At 46.4% G+C, this 24,839-nt stretch overlaps 1 protein-coding gene across 1 annotated transcript; it reads right to left on the bottom strand.

Moving 5' to 3' along the window:
* Positions 1-816: 816 nt before the first annotated feature.
* LOC118397246 (ARF GTPase-activating protein GIT1) lies at positions 817-24,642 on the bottom strand. Its single transcript, XM_052468753.1, has 22 exons — positions 23,919-24,642; positions 21,266-21,399; positions 20,104-20,216; positions 19,638-19,743; positions 19,278-19,364; positions 17,630-17,760; positions 17,226-17,320; positions 16,771-16,813; positions 16,042-16,068; positions 15,231-15,279; positions 14,638-14,710; positions 13,741-13,838; positions 12,593-12,704; positions 12,145-12,272; positions 10,887-11,039; positions 9,906-10,004; positions 9,703-9,867; positions 4,758-4,838; positions 4,373-4,449; positions 3,959-4,135; positions 3,765-3,828; positions 817-3,523 (listed from the first exon to the last, which is right to left on the bottom strand). Exons 1-22 carry the CDS (start codon positions 23,968-23,970, stop codon positions 3,308-3,310), a joined length of 2,280 nt encoding a protein of 759 aa, XP_052324713.1. The 5' UTR covers positions 23,971-24,642; the 3' UTR covers positions 817-3,307.
* Between the last annotated feature and the right edge of the window lie 197 nt (positions 24,643-24,839).

Raw genomic sequence — 24,839 nt, 5'->3', positions numbered from 1 at the left:
GTCCATTGCTCGTGTTTCTTGGCCTAAGCAAGTCTCTTCTTGTTATTGGTCTCCTTTAGTGGTTTCTTTTCAGCAATTCAACCATGAAGGCCTGATTCACTCAGTCTCCTCTGAATAGTTGATGTTGAGATGTGTCTTACTTGAACTCTGAAGCATTTATTTGGGCTGCAATTTCTGAGTCTTATAACTAATGAACCTATCTTCTGCAGCAGAGGTAACTCTGGGTCTTACTTTCATGTGGCGGTCCTCGTGAGAGCCAGTCTCATCATAGCACTTGATGGTTTTTGAGACTACAATTGAAGAAACTTAAGTTCTTGAAAATGTTCTGTATTGACTGACGTTCATGTCTTAAAGCAATGATGGGCTGTTGTTTCTCTTTGCTTATTTGAGCTTTTCTTGCCGTAATATGGACTTGGTATTTTACCAAATAGGGCTATCTTATGTATACCACCCCTACCTTGTCACAACACAACTGTTTGGCTTAAAGCATTAAGGACAGAAATTCTACAAATAAGGCACTGTTAATTGAAATGCATTCCAGGTGACTACCTCGTGAAGCGGATTAAGAATGCTAAGCTTGTGCAAAGCTGTCAAGGCAAAGGGTGGCTACTTTGAAAAATCGCAAATATTTTGACTTTTTTTGGTTACTCCATGATTCCATATGTATTATTTCATGGTTTATGTCTTCACTATTATTCTACAATGTAGAAAATAGTCCAAATGAAGAGAAACCCTTGAATGAGTTGGTGTGTCAACCTTTGACTGGTACTGTAGGTTTCAAGCATCTCGAACTAAACAAAAAACAGATACGTTCAGGACAATTCACTTGTTTTTTAGTTTATTAGAAATGTACAGATTATGAGATTTCATTACGATTGACTTTTTAATTTTTTAAATGTACTACTCTTTACAGTTTTTGCCTGTGTTAAAAGATATTCTCCCATCACTGATCTCCCAGGTGAAGAGGTGTATGATACACAGAAAACAGCACGGGGCACAACGCCACTGTCCGAACCACACGAGTGTGTGTTCGCTGTGCATGGCATGCGGGATGCATGTATGTGTCTAACATTCCCACTAAAAAGGGACCCTATACTAAAGTGTCCATTAAGATGGGGGAAAGGTGTAGCATTGTGAAACAGCCCTTTCCCCTCAGACTTGAGATGAGTTTAGTTCTAACCAGTGGCAGACTTCAGACCCTATTCACGTACCCCTCAGACCTGGAACCCACCGTGGGTAAATAGCTCTGACCTCCCAAGCACAATATGAACATATAGCTTAAAAAAAATAGCATGAAAATATGTTTATATATAAGCCTCTATTCTATAAACAGGTTGACTGAGAGGTAAAAGGAGGTCATTGTAATGGGGAAGAAAGTATTTTATAGTGGCCCAGTGTGTGTGTGTAAGAGCTGGCGATAAATAAATCAACGGAGGGAACCCAAACAGCTACAACATCACTACGTATTAAGCCAGTCTAGCAGGACATGTGCAAAGGCAATCATGATTGGAACGTTGCATATGACAATCGTTTGGACATGATTCGACTGGGAAAAGATCAAAGATCTCATCCCCTACAGGTTCATCAAATATCGATCAGTCAGGCGGATAGTGAAACGACAGGACCCGGTGGACAAGTGAACATGGAAGAGCTTCCAGGTGTCCAGGATCACACAAGCCATGTGTGTGTGGGTCCAAGTAGTCCCTCCCTGTTCCAGTTCATTTTCATCCGCTTAGTTCCTAATTAACATGACCCAGATCCGTCTGACAGACGATCACCGAAGTCCTTGAAGCTAAGAAATCAAACTAAATACGTGGAGTGCCATGGTCAGCCTGTGTCACTTAGCTAAGTGTGACCGTTACTTTGTTTAGCACAGTATAAGAAAACAGGGAAACGTTCCCCAGTGCCCCACAAACCTACAGCAAGTGCAGTTTGTCTTTTTCACAAAACATTTGTTCCCAATCTAGCTAGTCTGCTTCGAGTTGGCATATGTTGAAGAGCGAACTTTGTATGGATCCCACTGTAGTGCCATTGAGATGAGCTTTGTCTAGCGACTGAAGCAACCAATGGCTGCAATAATATACATCATGCCACTTCCAAGGCTTTTCCCACTGATAGCAGATCATACACCTTCCCCTTTGGCATCTGTTCAACACCTTGGCTCCTGACATATTAGAACATGACAGGCAGAAGAAATAAAATGACTGAAATGTCACCCGGGAGGAATTGGACTGCTGTGTTTGAGGACCATTTCACAAGTTAGTGTGTGTGTGTGTGTCCAGTCCCAGCCAGACAGAAGGCAAGTGAGTATTCTCACAGCTCTCCCTGGTCCTCTGAACAGGAACCATCATACATGAAACAACGTCAAAATAAGCAAACATACATGATAATGTAATTCATGACAATAATAATAATAATAATAATAATAATAATACAAAACAATGGGCATAATAATAATAATCACAATTATTCCAGTGTAAGTGTTTTGTTTCTTAAGTCAGTAATTCTTGTCCCCAGAGGTACAGGCCAACGGATTGGCATAAAAAAAAATACATAAACAATACAACATCACCGAGTCGTCTGTCCACGATGCCACGACATGCTGTAGTGTACCAGGGTGTCTGAGGGAGTAGCAAGGGCCCTCCTTAGCAGAGCCTGGGACTACAGAGGAGGCGGTGTCTGAGGGACAGAGGGGTAGAGCAGTGTGTGTCTCTCTTCCAAGGCCTGGCCCCCTTGTAGGGTACACTGACTGGCCCCAGCTCCGGGCCCAGCCTACCTCGGTCTCATGAGGGTTTGAGGCGCTGCACAGAGAGGGGTGTTCCCCCCAAAAGGAACAACGGAGTGAGATCATAGTGAGATGATGAGAGATGAGCCGCTGTTGTTCTGTGCCATATCCATCCCCCACATGGTCCACACTCCTCTTCAGAGTCCCCTCCCCCACAGAACTGCACTCTCTCAGTCCACTCAGGTATAGTAGCGAGAGCTGAGGCATTTCTCAGCTTCGTTCTATTGTCATATAATATTACCACATGGTCTTTCCACGCTCTTCATTCCCTACCTTCAATTCCTCTCATTTCATCTTTATTCATCCTCAGAGATCTTTTCGGTCTGCAGCCAATATAGCTTCTCCCGTTGGCTGGTATTTCACTCTCCCTTGTGATGCCAACCTTCCAAGTCACGTTCATCACATGACTAGGAAGCTTGGAAATCGAGGCTTCCTCCATCCCTCTCTTGCTCCCTCTCCCCTCCCTCTGTCAGTCTTGCAGCTCCCCTCGCCACTCCCCTGTCTGTCCCCTCTCTACCCCCGTCACTGTTTCTTCTCGCGGGTGGTGATGGTGACCAGCTGCTTGGCGGCCTTGGCGATGTCATAGGCGCACTGGATGACCTGCTGGGTGAGCAGCTGGTAGTCAACGGCGGGCGCTGAAGGGTCCGAGGGATCCGCCTTGCGACACTCTACCTGGAGGCGGGAGGCGCTGGACGCCAGGAGGCGCAGGGAGCAGTGCACAGCGTCTAGGGCAGGCCGCTGAGACGGAGAGAGAGGGGTGGGGGCCAGTCAGACACAGAGGCGACAACACTTACTGCTTAAAGCTAGAATCTGTATTTGGTCCCAAAGAATGTGCAGTATATATTCTGCTGTTCTATTTCGCATGCACCAACCATTTAAACGGTTTATTGTTTGAAGCAACTTCTTTGTTGTTGCAACGATAACTGGCGGTGTCAGCGTCACACCATACAGAATCTAGAAAGAGAGAGCAAAACCTTACCTTGGGAAAGAGAGAGGCCATTTCAGTGACAGCAGAGTGGATCTTCTCAGAGCATGGAACAAAACTGGGGAAACACAAGACAACCTCTCGTTACCACAAGATACAACTAAAGCCAAACTATTGTTAGCACCACAGATGCAACGTAAGCCTCCCCGGACTGTGTCATGGAGTGAGTCTTGTAGTCGGGGCCCTACCTGTCGTGTTTGAACTCTTGTGCGGCCCTCAGAAGCTCCTGGATGTTTTTGGTCACCTGCTCCGTCTTGAGGATGACGTCTTCGGTGCAGGGCAGGGTCGGGTCCGGCTCACCCCCTTCACCCCCACCCCACTCCTCCGAATCCCCCCGGCCCTCCTCTTCACTGCTGCGTCCCCTACTTTAGGAAACACACACAGTACAATCTCTACATTAGCCTGCATTTCACACATTGAGCAGAGGTAAGCCTCTCTGAAGTAATAACCACAGTAAATAAGTCCTTGAGAAAGACAAACAGTCTGCTAGATGTCTAGGTACACCCTAGAGCCCGGCCTGTCTGCCCCTCCTACATGTTGGGAGACTCCAGAATGACCCGGTCACTGGGCAGCAATCTGCTCCAGATATCCCCCCGCCTTACCTTAGCGACAGCTCATACATCTGAGTGTTGTCATAGTCACTATCAGTGCCACTGCCGTGCTTCTCTCCTTTAGGACCCTGTGCACAAACAGAACACCTTATCAGCGTCAAAAAGGTAGCAGTAGTGATTCTAACATCAGTGAGAGTATGGTAAGGCCTTTATTGACCAACCAAAAGCAAGCCATTCACACAAACATTTCCACTAAGCCACAATATACAACCCTCGGCAATGCATCAGCTCACATTGGTCTATAAAAACAGTGTCGGCCAGCATTCATATGACGCCACTGATCGTTTCAGCTGGTCTGGGGTTGGTCGCGAAGTAGCCTGGAAGTCACAGATGAGTTGACCAACTATAAAGGAGGGCGACAGTCAGCCAGTCTTACCATGTATCTCCCCATCTCCATGGAGCCAGAGAGGTGCGACCCTCCATAGGGTGTTGGACTGCCAGGACCCCCCTTCCTCACCTGGAGGTGGGACAGAACAGGAACTCAGAGGAGGATGAGAAGCAACAGAGGAACCACAGAAGGAACACTACTTGATAGAATGTTTATTTTTACATTTTTGTAGGAAGATTCCGAACAGACACTGGGATGCGATATACGTGCTTGAGCAGAGTCAGCTCAGCTTTGTGCGCGGAGATACTAGCCTATGTCGAGGTCAAATTAGATTTTTTTTTCTCAAATAACTTAAACTCAACAGCCAAACTGCAGAGTAACTTTCTCCAGGACAGGCCTATACTGAAAATGTAGTTAGTGATGGCGTACAGCCCAAGTTCACTGGAATTCAAAGAAAATGTGTGTCTTGACCTAAGTCCTGCCAAGTAGTTAGTGAGCCACTATCCCAGACAAACACACACACAGGAGTACATCATTAACATTACCAGACACACAAACATACGGTCAGACATACACAGAAGACGACAAGAGGAGCCGGTTAACTTCCATTAGCTTGCCTCACATCACATCTCCTCTCTAGCCACTTTCACAATAGATGACCTCCAGTAGCCAGGGCCCGTACTCATAAAGCATCTCAGACTAGAAGTGCTGATCTAGGATCAGTTTAGGCTTTTAAAATTAGATCAGCACAAATCAGCACTCCTACTCAGACACTTTATGCAGGTCCATACAGTCAGCACGGTTATAGACACTTTTTAGATACAGGCTCACTGACATAAGGTCCTATGCTGTGAGTTTTCCCAGACAGTATGGCCAGTAGGCCACTCTTGGACTCACTGTTCCCTAGTGGAGAGCTAACTAGATGAAGACATCTATGTGAATATTTGTATGCTGGCATATGCTGTATGATACACAAATCATGTCCATACAATGAAGTCATCTTCATCTGTGGTTTTCAACAGAGCACTGTGTGGTCCAATATCTATGAAGGGATTCAAACTGTACAACTTAAAAGAAGGGGCCATCTGCAATTAGCACATCCATTTTTTGAACTTTTAAATTAATGATATACAGTATCGCCATGTCACCTTAAAAAAGTACTTATAAATGTCTTATTAGCAACAAATGTGAGACATACACTACCGTTCAAAAGAAAAGCACATTTGTTTTGTCCATCAAATTGATCAGAAATAGAGTGTAGACATTGTTAATGTTGTAAATGACTATTGGAGCTGGAAACGGCTGATTTTTAACGGAATATCTACATGGCCAGAAACAATTAACTTTCTTCTGAAACTCGTAAGTCTATTCTTGTTCTGAGAAATGAACTCTATTCCATGCGAGAAATTGCCAAGAAACTGAAGATCTCGTACAACGCTGTGTACTACTCCCTTCACAGAACAGCACAAATTGGCTCTAACCAGAATAGAAAGAGTGGGAGACCCCGGTGCACAACTGAGCAAGAGGACAAGTACATTAGTGTCTAGTTTGAGAAACAGACGCCTCACAAGTCCTCAACTGGCAGCTTCATGAAATAGTACCCACAAAACACCAGTCTTTAAGTCAACAGTGAAGAGGCGACTCCGGGATGCTGGCCTTCTAGGCAGAGTTGCAAAGAAAAAGACATATCTCAGACTGGCCAATAAAAAGAAAATATTAAGATGGGCAAAAGAACACAGACACAGGAAGATTTTTAAAAAGTGTCATGGACAGACAAATCTAAATTTGGAGATGTTTGGATCACAAAGAAGAACATTTGTGAGACAGAAAAAATGAAAAGATGCTGGAGGAGTGCTTGATGCTATCTTCCAAGCATGGTGGAGGCAATATGATAATCTGGGGGTGATTTGGTGGTGGTAAAGTGGGAGATTTGTACAGGGTAAAAGGGATCTTGAAGAATGAAGGCCATCACTCCATTTTGCAAAGTCATGCCATACCCTGTGGACGGCACTTAATTGGAGCCAAATTCCTCCTACAACAGGGTAATGACCACAAGCACAGCTCCAATCTATGCAATAACTATTTGGGGAAGAATCAGTCCGCTGGTATTCTTCCTATAATGGAGTGGCCAGCACAGTCACCGGATCTCAACCCTATTGAGCTGTTGTGGGAGCAGCTTGACCGTATGGTACGTAAGAAGTGCCCATCAAGCCAATACAACTTGTGGGAGGTGCTTCAAGAAGCATAGGATGAAATCTCTTCAGATTACCTCACAAATTGACAACTAGAATGCCAAAGGTCTGCAATTGCTGAAAATGGAGGATTCTTTGAAGAAAGCAAAGTTTGAAGGACACAATTATTATTTAAATCAAAAATCATTTATAACCTTGTCAACATCTTGACTATATTTCCTATTCATTTTGCAACTAATTTCATGTATGTTTTCATGGAAAACAAGAACATTTCTAAGTGACCCCAAAGTTTTGAACGGTAGTGTACACAGAAAAATAACATTGTAAACAACTTATCTAGATATATTCTAGCATATAGAACTCTAGGGTCTATTAATAAAAAATTATTTGCAAAATACACAATAAGAAATTGTGCATTTGCTAATGCCCTACAAAATACTAACTAAAGAGAGACATGGAAAAATGCACAGATAAACCAAACTGAAATACAATGCCTTTGGAAATGATTCAGAACCCTTGACTTTTATCATTTACTTAAGTATTCAGACCATCTACTCAGTACTTTGTTGAAGCACCGTTGGCAGCAATTACAGCCTTGAGCCTTCTTGGGCATGACGCTACAAAGTTGGCATGGGGAGCGTCACTGCACAGCTATTTCCAGGTATCTCCAGAAATGTTTTGATCGGTTTCAAGTCCGGGCTCTGGCTGGGCCACTCAAGGACATTCAGAGACTTGCCCCGAAGCCACTCCTGTGTTGTCTATGTGCTTAGGATTGTTGACAGGTTGGAAGGTGAACCTTCGCTCCAGTCTGAGGTCCTGAGCGCTCTGGAACAGGTTTTCCTCATGGATCTCTCTGTACTTTACTCCGTTCATCTTTGCCTCCATCCTAACTAGTCTCCCAGTCCCTGCAGCTTGAAAACACCCCCACAGCATGATGATGCCACCACCATGCTTCACCGTAGGGATGGTGCCAGGTTTCCTCCAGATGTGACGCTTGGCATTATGGCCAAATAGTTCAATCTTGGTTTTATCTGACCAGAGAATATTTTTCTCATGGTCTGAGAGTCTTTACGTGCCTTTTGGCAAACTCCAAGTGGGCTGTCATGTGCCTTTTACTGAGGAGCGGCTTCCGTCTGGCCACTATCATAAAGGCCTGATTGGTGGAGTGCTGCAGAGATGGTTGTCCTTCTGGAAGATTCTCCCATCTCCACAGAGGAACTCTAGAGCTATGTCCTAGTGAACATTGGGTTCTTGGTCAGTTTGGCCGGGCGGCCAGCTCTAGGAAGAGTCTTGGTGGTTCCAAACTTCTTAAATTTAAGAATTTAAGAGGCCACTGTGTTCTTGGGGACCTTCAATGCTGCAGCAATTTTTTGATACCCGTCCCCAGACCTGTGCCTCAACACAATCCTGTTGAGCTCTACAAACAATTCCTTCGACCTCATGGCTTGGTTTTTGCTCTGACATGCACTGTCAACGGTGTGACCTTATACAGACAGGCGTGTGCCTTTCCAAATCATGTCAATCAAATCAATTTTCCACAGGTGGACTCCAATCAAGTTGTAGAAACAGCTCAAGGATGATCAATGGAAACAAGATGCACCTGAGCTCAATTTCAAGTTTCATAGCAAAGGTCTGAATACTTAAGTAAATGTTATCAGTTTTTACATTTTAATAAATGTGCAAACATTTCTAAAAACCTGTTTTCCTTTTGTCATTACGGTGTAGTGTGTGCAGATTGCTGAGGATGTTTTAAAACATTTAATCCATTTTAAAATAAGGCTGTAATGTAACAAAACGTGGAAAAGGTCAAGGGGCCTGAATACTTTCCGAAGGCATTGTATGCATTGTGAATTTGCATCACCCGCATGGACAATGGAATGTAAAGGTTGGATGCAACAATGAGCACAATAAAAGACAGACAGGACAGGTTGAGAGACAGACTGACTTTACCTCCTGGCTTCCTATGCACGTTCCATACCAGTCAGAGTGGCTGGAAGCAGGGCTGAGTGAGTGTGTGTGTGCTTAAGTAGTGCATTAGCTTAGAGTGCCGACAGACTAAGAAGAACGGCGGCCGTGCGCAGCTGGTGGCCATCCTAACGTCTTTGACCACAGAAGATCGACCGCCATTTTCTGTTCATTTCCACTGTTTGTCAACACACCCAACAGGTGATCCAAGCACTGCTGACATTCGTATAGGTCTGCCTGCCCTCTTAGTTCCACTGTGACTGAGTGGGTTAGTGACTGACTGACACATTGCCTTGAAGGATCCATTGTGAAGTGCGTATGGCTAACAGGGCAGGTCAAACCACTAACACCTCGTGCTTGTGCTGCATACACTAGAGGTAGGGAATGGGAAAGCTATGATTGGGGAGTGTCTAAGGTCAGGATATCTTCACTCATCAATGGCGGGAAAGCTACCTGCCATCTTACCTTGACAACATGACCTTCTACACTCAAAGAAGCCTCAGAGAAACTCATGTGAAATTAATGGAGGCGAAGAGTGATTTGCTACAGTGCCGAAGGCTCAGTAGAGGGGCTAGGCAGTGTGTGTGTATGTATGCATGTATGTATTTTGGGCAGGTGCGTGCGTGCAGCATCTGGCCCAGAAAGCATAGTGCCAGCGGTAGAGGCTGGGGGTCAAAGATTAGGGGTTAAAGTGGAAGAGCGCTCCACTGGTGAGCGGTGTATGCATGCCAGACAGCAGTAGAGGAGGAAGGCAGCAGTAGAGACAGACAGGGCAGGTGGTGTATATCACCATGACCACGGCCACCTGGGGGCCGTAGCGCGTTGCTCACACTTACACTGGGGTGCAGAGGCTGCAGGCGGCCCGTCAGGAGTCCAGGCCTGGGGAGTGGGAGTGGGGTTTGGGGGTGGCGGCCCCCGGCTCGTACATAGAGAAAGCCTGTCTGTCCCTCCGGTGGGAAGGCACAGCTGAGGACACAGCTAGGCTGGAGTGGTCCCCTCCCCTACCTCCCCCGCCTCGCACCCCCCCTGGCCAATGTGCAGGGCTGCCTCCTCCCCCGCCTCCCAAACCGCCAGCTCCCCCTCCTCCTCCGACCTGGCCCCCCCGGAATGCACTGTTCTCCGTCTGCATCCGCGAGATCTACGGGGAGAGGTGGGGACGGGGGGAGGAAGGTCACCTGAATGTTTCAAAGGTCACACGGACACGCATCCACATACACAGGTACTGTACAGGGAGCTTCATTTAGCTAACCACATACTAGATATGGATGGAGGTAAGACCAACAGTTTATAGGGAGTCTATACTGATGGGGGGATATAAGGGCTTAAACTGGCTTGCATGTCAATCTAGTGAGTATAACGACATGCTGGGTTCTCTTAACCAAATAAACATACATATTGGCAGTACTGGGGGTTGATCTTTCGTATCTTGGAAAACAAGAGCACTACACATGCATTGTTTATTGAGGTGTGCGACGGGGGCTGCTCTAGCCCACACCGTTTTACCTGTATGTACCTGTCAAACTATCAACACTGGAAGAGAACTGCTGTGCATTTTCCAAGTGTGTGTGCAGGGGCTGGTATTTCTCCTTGTGTTAGACATGAGTGATGACAGACATGGGACAATAGCTCAGGCATTCATGAGAACAGAATAACAGCACCATGGAGAGACGGAACGGAAACAAAGTGACTACATATGGCGTAACAGATGGGAGCGAAACCTGATATTTGACACAGTGAAGAACAAACTGCAGTGCTTACACCAACAGATACTGTTCTGAGCTGCACAACTTGCTTAATACAGTATAAGGACAGCTCTGGGAACAGAGTAGACCAACACTGATAGTGACAACACACTAATATACTGAGGCAGAATCTTCCACTATAATTAGTAAAAGCACATCTTGGGAGCATAACAACACAAACTTTTAGACATATTGGAATTCCTCCGTCTTTCCATCATGCAGGCTTCCCTCCCTCCTCTCCCTGCCATCCTCCCTGCCTTTTTATCTCGTCCCCCTACCTCTTTCTGCAGCCGGCGCAGCTCTTCACTCAGGTTGTTGTTGACCTTCATCAGCTGCTGGACTTTAGCCTCGGAGGAGGCCAGGGCCTTCTTAACCTCCAGGTACTCCTGCAGAGTGATGGGCCCGTCTGACAGGTCTGACGAGTCCATGCTCTGAGGGGACACACGCACAGAAATAGTTTTAATTCTATCTAAAAACACACACAAGTATTCGTGAGTCGTTTATGTGGGTTATTGTCTGTGCAATAAGATGCACTAGATTTCATCATCTCTCTTCGCAGTAAATGGAGAAGCCTGAGTGCAGCTTAAAATAACTACCGTTTCACATTCAACACAAACCATTTTTGAGAAATCTCTTTTCAACTGGAAATGACTTTGAACAGCATCCGCGTCCATTCACAGCTCAGCCATATCTGAGAAGCACAGAGCTTCTGTCTGTATGAGACCAGAACAGAGCTTTGTCACAAAGTGGACCTTAAATTCTCATTTTCCAGCAGCTTTTCCACCACATCCTGTCTGTGGGTGCATGCTTTAACAGGGTTTTCACCCCCCTCTCCTCTCGCTTGCCCTCTCCCCTCCTCTTGCACTCCCTCTCCTCCCCTGCTCGTGGAACAATGCTCCTCTGATTGGAGACCCAGAATAGCTGTGATGTCACTGTGGAAGTATGTGGCAGCAGTAGCAACACTGCCACTCCCGCAAGGCATGCTGGGACAGGCGGGGAGCAAGACACTGCTGGCTGCTGGGGATAATACTGCAATCACTAGAGGAAGCGAAGAAGAACATTGTTCTGATTTAGGATCAGTGTTGCCTTTTAGATCACAATGAATATGATTACATGGACAGGGGGGACCTGATACTGATCCTGATCAGCACATCAGTGCCTCTAATAACTCCAAGCAGGGACCATAGCACCACTTTCTGGTCACTTAGCTCCATCCCTTCCCTCCTCCATGTCTCTCAGTACACATTTTATCCATCTATTTACTAGGTTAAAGGGGAATACTTAGGCTGTTCTCTGGTACTCTATGGAAAAAGAAAACAAGCAATTCTTATTAGGCCAATTCCGAATAGTACCTCCCCCTTTCACTATGTTTCAGGCTGCTTGGTGCCTAGTGAACACAGCCCTGGGGGTGTATTCATTAGTGCAAACCGGTGCAAAACGTTTCCCATTGGACAAATTCAGGTAGATCCCCGTTTGCTTCCGTTTGATGCCTAATGAGCACAACCCTGTCGTCCTTCTGTGCCCTTCTCTCCTCACCTTGGCCCGGTTGTTGCGCTGCGCGTTGTTGTTGTTCTGAGTGGTCAGCTCGCTGTCCGTGTCCTCGTCCGACGCTACGCTGTCGTAGTCATGCTGGTCGTCGTCGGCCGCCAGGTCCAGACTAGAGTCTACAGTGTTGGATCAGAGCAGAGCAACAACATAGGCCCTGGCTCAGGAGGAGATAGGATGTAAGGAATCGGAGAAAGACGCACTGAGATTGAGCCACAGACATATCTGGAAAACTACAGCTTAACTAGCGATGACAACCAGGCAACCCCGCCATTTAAAATACATCTCAGTAGCTTCTCCGTTTCACTCATACATCGCAATGGATGGATTGACTGAAGTGCGTGCTAAAACACATTCATATTTGAACTGGCTCAGTCCCTGCCCTCTCCTCTCCCCTCTGCTCCCCTTCCCTGTCCTCTCGTCCTCTCCCCTCTCTCACCAGTAGGGCTGCTCAGGCCTTTCCCTTGTTGTCTCCTCTTGGCGTCACTCAGGATGTCGATGATCAGCGTTGCGAACTCACGAGCGTTAAAACGGGCCAACTTCTGTCTACCCTGAAAGACAAAGACAGGCAAGGGACACATTCAACAACCCACCGACACAGACCCATGTCTACAGGAGCAAAACGAGGTCAGACATTTTTGGTGTATTATTGAAGCAAACACCAAATTGGAACCACAGTCTCTGGTATTGCAGTCCTGTGGTCACTGGTCATGTGGTGTGGTGTGGAAAAGCACAGTCATAGGGGCTACAGTAGATCTTAGTAAGAGAGGCACACACTAAACATTGCACCTAGCAATTCGCATGCTTGTGTTTGCATAAAGGGCCAAAAATGCAGGCTTTGTATCCATGTGGTTTCAATTCTAAACACGGTCCAACCGTGAGCACACCATCATCACAATCCATTCTCCTCAGCCTGTGTGTGTTTTCTCCCTCAGTCGCTCTGGCATGAAACAAAACACACTACTACTGACCAGTCAGCTGGCTCCAACGCTATTCAACCCAATCCTAGCTGGGGATCTCACTGTGGTGAGGGTCCTGACGTGTTAAGGCCTATGTTTACACTAACAAGCTAGCCAACTGAGGGAGGACACACAATCAAACACAACCCCTTTAAATTTCCCCTCACCCTCCTCCACAGCTGGAAAATCTCTCTCGCTCGCCGTCTCTACATCCCACTGGCCAGTGCAGAAGCTCAGACATCCCAGTGCAGCCACAAAACTATGAATAGAATTTCATCCCTCGCTCTCCATTTCAGTCCGGACGTTCTCTTTCTTCGTCTGCCCTTCTGTTCTCCCCTTTTGTTCCCGTTTTAAATCTGTCGTGCTCTAGGAGGATTTCCCGATAGTGCCTTCTACTGCCTGCCTGTGTCACTGTGATTAACATTGCCTTCAGCCTGCTGGTATCACTAAGCTTATACAGCAGCTGGAGAAGGAGAAATACACATGGGAACTAAGATAGTCAAGCTTTTGCTGGCAGTCAAATTTGTATTAATTTGTTGTGAGTGAGTGAGTGAGTGAGTGAGTGAGTGAGTGAGTGAGTGAGTGAGTGAGTGAGTGAGTGAGTGAGAGAGATAGTAGTAGTGGTTACCTGGTTGCGTGTGGCTGAGTATTCGGGGTTGACAGGCAGGAAGGGCACCGCGCTGCGCTCCGTCACCAGAGTACTGTGGTTCTGAGTCGTCAGCCACACTGGGGAAACGGGGAGGAAGGAGAGAAAGATTATCCATCGAGTGAGAGAGAAACAAGGTCATTTCAGCTGGAAGTTGGAACACACACAGCAACACACCCTGCCTGCCTCCCACATAAACACGGTGCACAGCTCCACTGGAACAGACCACAGAACGGTTACAGACTTACACATTCTCTCCTCCTAAAAATGTCCTGGTATACCTTGAGCTGTGTGTGTGTGTGTGCGCGCTTGTGTGTGTCCAGCTCTCTGCCTCTACCCCATCCTGCTTACCTGCGGAGAGTATGTCAGACAACGCAGTCTATGACTGTTCCTCCTTCTGAGAGAGAGCGAGGGAGGAGAGCGAAAGAGAGCGACTCCAGAATTCCTGAGGCACTTCTTCACCAACTCGCTCTCTCCTCTCTAAATTGCCTCTCTCTCTCTATCTCCCCCACTCTTTCCCTCCTTCTTTCCCACTCTGTCTCCCCCTCTAATTTTAGACCTCACCCAGTGCCCTTTAGCAGACTTTATTGATGCGTTTCCTTTCTAAACAGTGACTCCTTCTCCCGGGGAACAGCCTACACTACGTCCCACATGGAACCCTATTCCCTTTATAGGGCACTACTTTTTTTTACCAGGGCTTGGTGAAATGTAGCACACTATATAGGGAATGGGACTTGGACCCAGAGTGGCCCAAACAAATTGCATGACTCAAAAAGGGAAAGACAGAAAGGGGCGCAGGATGAAGAGATCTAGAGAGAGATGGAGGAGAGGGAGAAGCAGGGGATGGGTTACACAGGAGAGGATGAGGGGGTGTCTCACCTGCATCGTTCTCCCTGCGGTCCACTTCGTCATACACATCCATGGCAAGCTCCTCAAACAATCGATTGTTCAGCTGTCACACACACACAGTGTACACAAGACCAAGACAAACATAAGCAATGCACACCAAAAGAACAAATACCAGCGAGGGGAAAAATATACACAACTCACACGCTTAGAATAATAGAGCAAACTGCAGGACAATCATGAACAGCAATACTGTCAACACAAACAATAGCACTACACTAAAGAGCTCGGCCCTTTTGCTGCCTGGGCCAAAGGAGAATCGATTATATCATACACAGAAAATGGAGAAAGTCATACTCCTCTTGTCATAGACAATTAGAGTCACTGATACAGACATGGCCCACTGCTTCAGTTTATTATCAGATTAGCTTGTGCTCTGGGTCATGTTCATTAGGCACCAAATGGAAGAAAACAGACTGAAAATGGGAGGGATACCTGGACTTGTTTTCCATTTCAAAATGTTTTCCCTTCTGTCCTAATGAACAAAACCCAGGAAGTTTACCAGAAATATACAGCCTTAACACTAACCCATGACCCCAACCCTTTGACCACCCAGCACTACTCACCGCTTGCAGTTTCTTCTTAGCTGCCTTGGCCAGTTCTGAGAGGTCCAGGCTATGCAGGGACACAAACAGACACAATGAAACAACAACAGACACGAACAGAGGGGTGAGGAGAGGAAGGTGAGGAGGTGGAAAAGATGGAACGGGGGGTTCAGGGCGGTGGGAGAGGTGTGACAGCAGGGGTGTCAGGTCATGAAGCAAAGGCCATGGCAGATAATCAAGTGAAATATATAGGTAACTGACAAATTAATGAAAACACTTGAGTAAATGCTTCCATACAGGTGTGGTTCCTGAGTTAATTAACATCCCATCATGCTTTAGGGTCAGGTGTGAAAATGCTGGGCAGGCCATTATTTTGGCTACCATGGCTATGCCCCCATGGGATGACAACGCCCCCATCCACAGGGCATGAGTGGTCCCAATGGTTAGATGAGCATGAAAACAACGCCCTATTAAGACACTTTATGTTGGTGTTTCGTTTATTTTGGCAGTTACCTCGTTCCATTTTGGTTTGACAACATGCAAAACGATAGGCCTAAGTACTTGTATTATCTACAATAAGTACTGGTGGTCGAGATACAGTAGCCAACCTGATAATGGGATAAAATACCAGCCTCCTATTTAAAAGCAAAGGGCTCTCATCACTGTTTATTGAATCAAGACATCATAAAAGGCAATACTACTATATAAAAAGGTAGACAGAATAGTACAGCAATTCCTCCCTCCTTCCCTGACACCAGCAAGATGACGGGCCCATGGGATAAAAGAGGAAGGGGGGGGGGGGTTGAGGGAGAAAGAGAGAAGCGAAAGATACCTCTGTGTCGGACACTTAGGGCGAGCTCTGCCTCCACAAGCGCAGCACAGACGGAGAGAACAGAAAACGAGTGAGCGAGACAAGAAAGAGACGGGCAGAAAGCAAAAGAGAGGGCCCATATTCACAAAGCGCCTCAGAGTAGGAGTGTTGATCTAGGCTCAGGTCCCCCTCGGTCTATATAATCGTATTAATTATTATCTAAGGTAATACTGATCCTAGATCAGCTACTCAGACACTTTGTGAATACCGCCCACTAGTTCTCCACTGCTCACAAGGGTAAACTCCAAGAGTACGGTACAGTATAGTACAGAGTATAGTACAGTAAGAACAGTGTTGTAGAAGTCTTGTAGCTCAGCAGACAGACATGCAGTCAGTTTCATTAGTGTAACAGGGGCCTTCCTCTCCTATCTAGCAGTACAGACTGACTAACGGCAGGGCACAACCTACTGGTCAAAACACTGCAATACATCTCGACACTTCACTTGTGCCAGCATATTACAAGGTACTCCTAACATTTCCAGAAAATCAAAAGGCATTGCCAGAATATCATGTCACGTCAAAGACAATAATGCTCCGTAGAGCATCTCATTTGAAAACACTTTTTAGTCCACGATTAGCCTTAAATCTGTGTCTGAAAAACCACCCCCATGTATGATAAATATCAACCACCGTGCAGATGTATAAATAAACTCCCCCACCACCCTGAACGCATGACCCTTTGACACTTACCTGTCAGCCATCTGAGGAATGATATAATGCCCATTCTTGTGATCTACAGGATAGAGTACAATAGAGTTAAACAATTGTATTGTGTAAAACAGTCATTGGGTGAAGGATGCCTTACTAGTTAGGCCTAACAGTGGGTCCATACATGGAGCGATAATCAGCAACCACCAACCAGGCATGTTCAATGCAAGGAGGAGACACAAAGAGACACACAGGGACTTAGCGGTCGGCGACGAGAGAGCTAGTGACCATAAGTGAAAAATGGCCCAATGTTATTCAAATGTAGGGAGGGCAGCTCTTGTTAGCAAGCTTTGACATTGGCTGACAACAAAACTGCAGTCATACTAACTGCTTGAAGGATACACCCACCCAGCGAGATCTCAACGACTTGATTGCTGATTATCGCTTCAACTCTGAGCCCTCTGTAAGATCCTTGGCAGGGGTAAAAGGTCACCTACCAGGGCGTCGGCCACACAGGTAGAAGGCCAGCCTGTCTGTGAGCTCGTACTGACACTCAACCAGCCGCTCTGCCAGCTCCACCTGGCCCGCTTGCCTGCCACACACACACACAGTACAACAATCAGATCCTATAACTGTACATATGAAAAAAAGCTTACTGACAATGCAGCAGCAACAAAAAAAACTGACTACCTTGAGAGTCACACACAAAATTGTGTGTGTGTGTTTGTGTGTGTGTTCAAAAAGAGTGAGCCAGGGGTGTATTCACAAGTAACAAAAGCAAACATGGCCAAAACGGAAAGGGACTACCTGAACTTGTCCAATGAGAAGCCCTTGTTTTCCGTTGCAAAACGTTTTTTTTGCTACAGTGTACACTAATGAATAGACCCCTGGTGTAGCCTACCTGGCGTAGTCCATGGGTGTGCGTCCATTGATGTCCAGAGCTCCGGGGTCAGCTCCGTACACGACCAGCAGCTCTGCCTGCAGAACCTGGCCTGCCTTGGCTGCCACGTGGAGTGGAGTGGTGCCCTTCTCCTGAGAGGACAACCACACACACACACCTCATTACTTAAAATAGGGATTTAAGGGAGCATGGACACAGCATAGACCGATTGGACCGATACTCTACAGGTGGGGTTGTGAGTGGTGAGAAAGTAGGTAATTTGTAGTAACACGGGGTGGGAGGGTGAGTGGTGAGAAAGTAGGTAATTTGTAGTAACACGGGGTGGGAGGGTGAGTGGTGAGAAAGTAGGTAATTTGCAGTAACACGGGGTGGGAGGGTGAGTGGTGAGAAAGTAGGTAATTTGCAGTAACAGGGGATGGGAGGGTGAGTGGTGAGAAAGTGGGTAATTTGTAGTAACACGGGGTGGGAGGGTGAGTGGTGAGAAAGTGGGTAATTTGTAGTAACAGGGGATGGGAGGGTGAGTGGTGAGAAAGTAGGTAATTTGTAGTAACACGGGGTGGGAGGGTGAGTGGTGAGAAAGTAGGTAATTTGCAGTAACAGGGGTGGGAGGGTGAGTGGTGAGAAAGTGGGTAATTTGTAGTAACACGGGGTGGGAGGGTGAGTGGTGAGAAAGTAGGTAATTTGTAGTAACACGGGGTGGGAGGGTGAGTGGTGAGAAAGTGGGTAATTTGTAGTAACACGGGGTGGGAGGGTGAGTGGTGAGAAAGTAGGTAATTTGTAGTAACACGGGGTGGGAGGGTGAGTGGTGAGAAAGTAGGTAATTTGTAGTAACACGGGGTGGGAGGGTGAGTGGTGAGAAAGTAGGTAATTTGTAGTAACAGGGGATGGGAGGGTGAGTGGTGAGAAAGTGGGTAATTTGTAGTAACACGGGGTGGGAGGGTGAGTGGTGAGAAAGTGGGTAATTTGTAGTAACACGGGGTGGGAGGGTGAGTGGTGAGAAAGTAGGTAATTTGCAGTAACAGGGGATGGGAGGGTGAGTGGTGAGAAAGTGGGTAATTTGTAGTAACAGGGGATGGGAGGGTGAGTGGTGAGAAAGTGGGTAATTTGTCATAACAGGGGGTGGGAGGGTGAGTGGTGAGAAAGTAGGTAATTTGTAGTAACAGGGGATGGGAGGGTGAGTGGTGAGAAAGTGGGTAATTTGTAGTAACACGGGATGGGAGGGTGAGTGGTGAGAAAGTGGGTAATTTGTAGTAACACAGGTGGGAGGGTGAGTGGTGAGAAAGTGGGTAATTTGTAGTAACACGGGGTGGGAGGGTGAGTGGTGAGAAAGTGGGTAATTTGTAGTAACACAGGTGGGAGGGTGAGTGGTGAGAAAGTGGGTAATTTGTAGTAACACGGGATGGGAGGGTGAGTGGTGAGAAAGTGGGTAATTTGTAGTAACACAGGTGGGAAGGTGAGTGGTGAGAAAGTGGGTAATTTGTAGTAACACGGGGTGGGAGGGTGAGTGGTGAGAAAGTGGGTAATTTGTAGTAACACAGGTGGGAGGGTGAGTGGTGAGAAAGTGGGTAATTTGTAGTAACACGGGGTGGGAGGGTGAGTGGTGAGAAAGTGGGTAATTTGCAGTAACAGGAGGTGGTATGGGTCTCACCGGGTGGAAGAAGTTGGCCTGTGCTCCCAGGGACAGCAGCCGTAGACATGTCTCCAGACTCCCAGTCCTCACACTGGAGTGCAGTTGCTGAGACAGAAAGAGAGAGAGAGAGAGAGAGAGAGAGAGAGAGAGAGAGAGAGAGAGAGAGAGACACTGTGAATCCCCTCATTAGTGGTGTTTAATAGGTCCACACAGAAGCATCCAATAGTTATTCCTGTGGTGTCATTAAGGTGCTTCCTTCCTGCCTACAGGGGAGAAAAGAAGAAAGGCCTCAGTGGAGGTAGCCCGGCCCACCAGGCATTGCCCAGCCTGTGAAGGACGTCACCCTCTGACCCCTGACCTGAGGGGGCGGGGCCTCACCTTACTGAGGTCCTTGGTGGTAACACCGTCGTCATCGCGGCACGGCAGCTTGTGGACGAAGGATAGCATCTGGTACTTGGCGCGGATGAACTCGGACTTGGTGGGGCTGTTCGCACACACGGACACGCGGACACACACACACAGAGATAGAGAGTAGGGACAAACTGGGTAAGACATCAGCTCTATGTATAAATCATTGCAGCAGGAGACACCGAGGGCCAAATCCTCTCTGATCCCATAACAGTCTGATACTAGCTAATGACCCAAGGCTGAGCTGCATCTAACACATAAGCTTATTAGCCTGATCAGACTATAACAATTGACCAAGTGAAAGTAAATAACTTGGTGGGGGAAGAGTTCCACAAACAGAGACTATAGGTAAGTGGGAATGTTCCCACCCAGGTCATCATCAACTGGTTCTCATCTGACGTTTCGTGAAATATGTTGTGAAACAAAATAAACTTACTGGACTTTGTCCTGTGGGTTGGGTTTCCTGCGGCCGCTCTGCACCTGCGCTGGGTCAAGCAGGGAGTGCTCCCAAATCGAGTTAGCCCCATTACTGGCCAGGGTCTGCACCATCTAAAACACACACACACACTGGTGAGACACACGACAACACCTCCCTAACATGAAATGATCTAATATTTGCTTGGAACGTCCTCTTAGAGCTAATCAAAGCCTCTTCCTGTGCCTGAGGCTGGTCTAGTGGGTAACGCCACCGCCAGCAGCAACTATACACCACCAAGCGTGGGTGCGAATACCAACCCCTGCACCACTCTCTGCAGTGGTCCTTCTGTAGCTCAGTTGGTAGAGCATGGCGCTTGTAACGCCAGGGTAGTGGGTTCGATCCCCGGGACCACCCATACGTAGAATGTATGCACACATGACTGTAAGTCGCTTTGGATAAAAGCGTCTGCTAAATGGCATATATTATTATATTATTATTATTATCTACCTCCCCACTCATTTCCATCCTGTCCAAATAATGTGAAAATACAATTTTTTAAAAGCCAGTTCCTAACAAAAGTATTCTCAAATCATATCTGTCCAGCTGCCAGGTAACACTCTTACTTTATATTAGTGATGGGGGAGAAAAAAAGGGTGACATTTTTTAAATAAAAATCGATAGTTACATATCGCAATATTATTTTGGACAATAAATGTATTTAATTGTTTTTCTAGGTAGCTTTAGTCGGCTGTGCCTGCGCCAAAACGCCAGTATTTTTTCATCCTATAGCTTGACTGCCATCTTTTTAAATAATGGGCCAACATGTTCAGTGCTTTTATTTCCATGCTTGCTCATCTCTCTGCAGCAGACATATAGTGAGCAATATATTTGGAACATCAATTCTCAATAAAATCACAATATATATATATAGAGTCTAAATATTGTAATATCGTGAGGTCCCTGGCAATTCCCATGTAGTTTATTAAGTGTTCATTTTTAGTTTATGGATATACATGTTATAAATCCGTAATAAGCAGGTATAGGCCTAATACATTGGTTGAATTGGTTTACTTGTCATTTAGCCACTGGGTTGCTAGGCTACGTGTACACCCATCGGTAATGATCCCCAGTGCCCAGTACCCCTCCAGCCCAGACTCCTATCTTGTCCCTTCCCAGGTACCTGCAGCAGTGCAGGGGGCCAGCCGCTGTGCCGCAGGTGCTTGACGATGGAGATGTGGCGTCCCAGACTGCGGTGCACAGAGCAGCACTCGTCACAGATCAGAACGCCCCTGTTGATGCTGGTCCAGCCCGGATCTGAAAACACAGAGAAATAGATAACGTGAGAGAGAGGACGGAGAGGGGTGGGGTGTGTACAACTTAGGCTATTTAGCAAAGACCCACCGCTGACTGGCTACTCGGCCATCTCAGGTTCATCATTAGGCCTATAGCTTTGTTTTACTGGTAATAAAGTTAGGCCTAATATATGACATTATTGTTTACTGCATACATTTAAAATAATCAAAAAGACTACTGTGAGAGTGACAAATAGGCTGACAGTTGGCCTGACATGTGGAGTTTACAATGACACTTAAAAAGGAGTTCTCGGGACCATAAAGATCAACAAAACGCCATTATTATTAGCGTCATACTGCATAGCCTAAATTACAAGTCTGACCTTTAAAAATCCAGTACCACCCAATTGTGCCTTTAGGTGGTAATGAGCTCATCATACTAGACAAGTCCAGAGTTCAATGGGCACAGAGAGAACCATGGGCCACAAAGTCTAGTCAATAAGTCTGGCTGGGGCAAGGTTAGCCTACACCCTCAGGATCCTGCTACAATTAAGCTAAGCTAACTGTGTAAGAGGTTAAAACAACACATTCTGACCGAGGAACTAGATGGCACATTCATTTCTCTCAATTGGTAGGCCTAAGAGACTGGGCTGGGGCGGAGCAAATGCATGCAGAGAGAGATCTGTTCTTGAGGGACAATTTTGAAACAAATAGCTATTGGCAATACTCAACAAAGCATGCCTACTGTTTTCAAATATTGTAATCTATGAAAAGCAGCAATTCATTGTTGGGTTTGTACTCATGGCAGAGCAGGACAAAGCAGAGCGCTAAACCAAATGTGAAGAGACACAGGGCTCTTCATCGGTATAGATTCCATTCATTGACACTAAAAGTTCAATCTTGTCATAATCCAAGCGTCACAGAACAGCTCCATTGCTCTTCCTCTCCATTTTCACTTAGTGTGTGCAGCGCCTAATGTGATTTCATACGCATGCACTCACACAGACACTGTCCTAGGCTACACACACAGAGCATATGGGGCCACTCTAGTCTCTTTTACCACTATATCTACAGTCAACATTACTGAAGGATGTAGCCCCCTCTTCAGTCTAGCATTCTACCACATGCTGTGGTGCCCATCACAATCCATAAAACTCTGATCATATGACAGAAAAACAAAAAGGCCTTATGAGCATACTGGCAGTAACAAATAGCCTATAGTGGCTATATGACTTCTTCCACAATATGGAGGTTGTTTGGGTGTTTCCGTAGCTATTCCAGTGTGGATTGTTGCAAGGAGTCACATATACAGGCAGGCCAGGCTAACGCAGGTAACTGCAGAGGAGTGATGGTCAGGAGTGTCATAAATCAGCTGGGATGGTGCAGAAGAGGCTCACAGAGTAGAATCACATTCCTGAAAGGAGAGCAGCTGTGAGGGCGAGAGCAGCTGCCATGCAACCCACCCCAACCAACCCCCATCCCAAACTCTCCTCTCCAAAACAGAGGCAGGTGGGGCTAAATGTGCAAGGCCAAGGCTATGCCGGCCAGGATGCCATCACATCAGAGTTGTGGGGGCACAATAATGTTGCAGAAAAACAGTTGGAGAATGTAGCCTTCATTATTTGCAAGACCATTTAGAATTTTATGAGCAGGAGAATTAAGCTAAAAGTGTTTGTCTTTTTGCCTACAGATGGAGCCGTCTAAACAGGGCAGGGGTCCAGAATACAGGCACTATTCACATCCTCTACTAGTGCTACTATCAACGCCGCACTGTTTGCTAACCCATTGGCATTGGTTAGTTGCAGGCAGCTAGCTAGCCAACTAGCTTAAACTATTTTTATTAGAATTTAACTAGCTATCTATCTCAGTAACAACGTTCAGATAATATTCTCGACTCTTAACGTTAGCATACTAGCTAACTATCTACACGCTACAACTTGGAATTGATCACATTTATAAAAACAGAAAGTATTATAGAGGAAGACAAGCCAAACTAGCTAGCTAATTAGCCTGGCGTCTTCAAAATGAACTAGCTACCTCGCCAGTTAGCCCGTGTGGCCAGCTCAGTTCGAGCTGCAGAGACAACTTCACTGACAGAAAGCTGTGATAGCAAGCTATTCAAGTTAGACAAGACAGACGCCCTCTCTCATGTGTTAGCAAGCTAGGTAAGTAGTTAACACACCTAACGTTCGCTAGCTACCAAGAGAAACGCAAACAAACGTCTGACGTTGGCTAACGTTATAGTTGCGCTGGGCAGCGAGCTTGTCAAAGCAGGCGAAACAAATCTGCCACACTACAATTCATCCAATAAACCAAAGCAACTAGACCAAAGTAACCTTCTAGTCACTTAATTTATCGACACGTACTGAAAATGCAAATGTCACTCCGTTTAAAGGCCTGACTGACTAACTGCCTGGGAACCTGCGCCGTTTTCTTGTACTACTGACAGCGGGCACACAGGCCTCCGCCGTCCCACCGAAATGTCGCCAGCTAGTCCATCTCAAAGACTAAAACAACACATTGTTTCCGTTAGCATTGTACCTGGTGCACTGCAGTCGGCACATACTTCGGTTCTGTGGACCTTTCTTGACATCTTTAGGGTTCCACTGCAGTAGTGGTTGTTTATCCAAATTATATATTGATGCTCGCCCTTCCGAAGACCGCCGTCTACCGTTTCTCGATGCTGCCCTGAATCCCCGGAAGCCGGCGATGTGGTCGTCGGCTCTCCCGGCCCGAAGCTACCCCTTTTCCTTTTCTTCCTACGCGGTTTCAATCCTAAACGTCTGCTGTAGTGAGTCGCAGGCCTCGTCAGTGGAATGATTATTACTGGCTAGCTCATATCTAGAGGGGTGTAAAAACAATAGCTCACACAGCATGGCAAATATCGAGACCTAACCAGGCTAACTGGGATCCTTCCTGCCTGTCACTCGACTCGCTCTCCCCCTTGCTCTGATCGCCACTCTCTCAACAATGCCATGGGAATAGAGGTATCTCTAAAATAATATTGAATCTTTATCGTATTCGTCAAAAGCTTGGAATCTCATCAATATCCATGCACGTAGGGGTACACCCATCTTATTCTAAATGTTAATATATTTAGCTAGTTCTCTGGATATGGTTTATTTGATTATGTTTTGTAACGCTTTATAGTGGTTTAGGCTAGCCTATATCACAAGCGAGGCTGTCGAAGCGAAATAGTGATGGCTGGCAGTTCTGATGTTTTAGAAGTTGACTAATTTTTTACCAAAACGGGGATAAAAGCAGGCTCACAAATAGCCTAAGTAAATGTTCAGAGAGCTTCGTGTTGCAAAAACATTGCTGCGCTATAGCCTAGCCAATAGACAGCATCAAAGGTGTCGGCTATTTGGATGTGATTATGGCACAGACTGAATGTTTAGTTTATTAATATGAAGTGAATTACTAACTCCTGATGACTAGTATGTGGCGTATGTAGCCACTGTA

This window comes from Oncorhynchus keta, chromosome 18, assembly GCF_023373465.1.
Source record: "Oncorhynchus keta strain PuntledgeMale-10-30-2019 chromosome 18, Oket_V2, whole genome shotgun sequence".
NCBI classification, from domain to species: Eukaryota; Metazoa; Chordata; class Actinopteri; order Salmoniformes; family Salmonidae; genus Oncorhynchus; species Oncorhynchus keta.
The sequence above is the reverse complement of the archived record's forward strand: the minus strand, read 5'-3'. Positions and strand labels throughout refer to the sequence as shown.

Coding starts and splice junctions, on each gene's coding strand:
- LOC118397246 (XM_052468753.1), bottom strand. CDS start 23,970: ATGTCAAGAAAGGTCCACAGAACCGAAGTATGTGCCGACTGCAGTGCA. Junction 12,705..13,740: donor ACTCAGCCACACGCAACCAG/GTAACCACTACT, acceptor TTTGTCTTTCAG/GGTAGACAGAAGTTGGCCCG. Junction 9,868..9,905: donor GCGGGGGAGGAGGCAGCCCT/GCACATTGGCCA, acceptor CGGGGGAGGTAG/GGGAGGGGACCACTCCAGCC.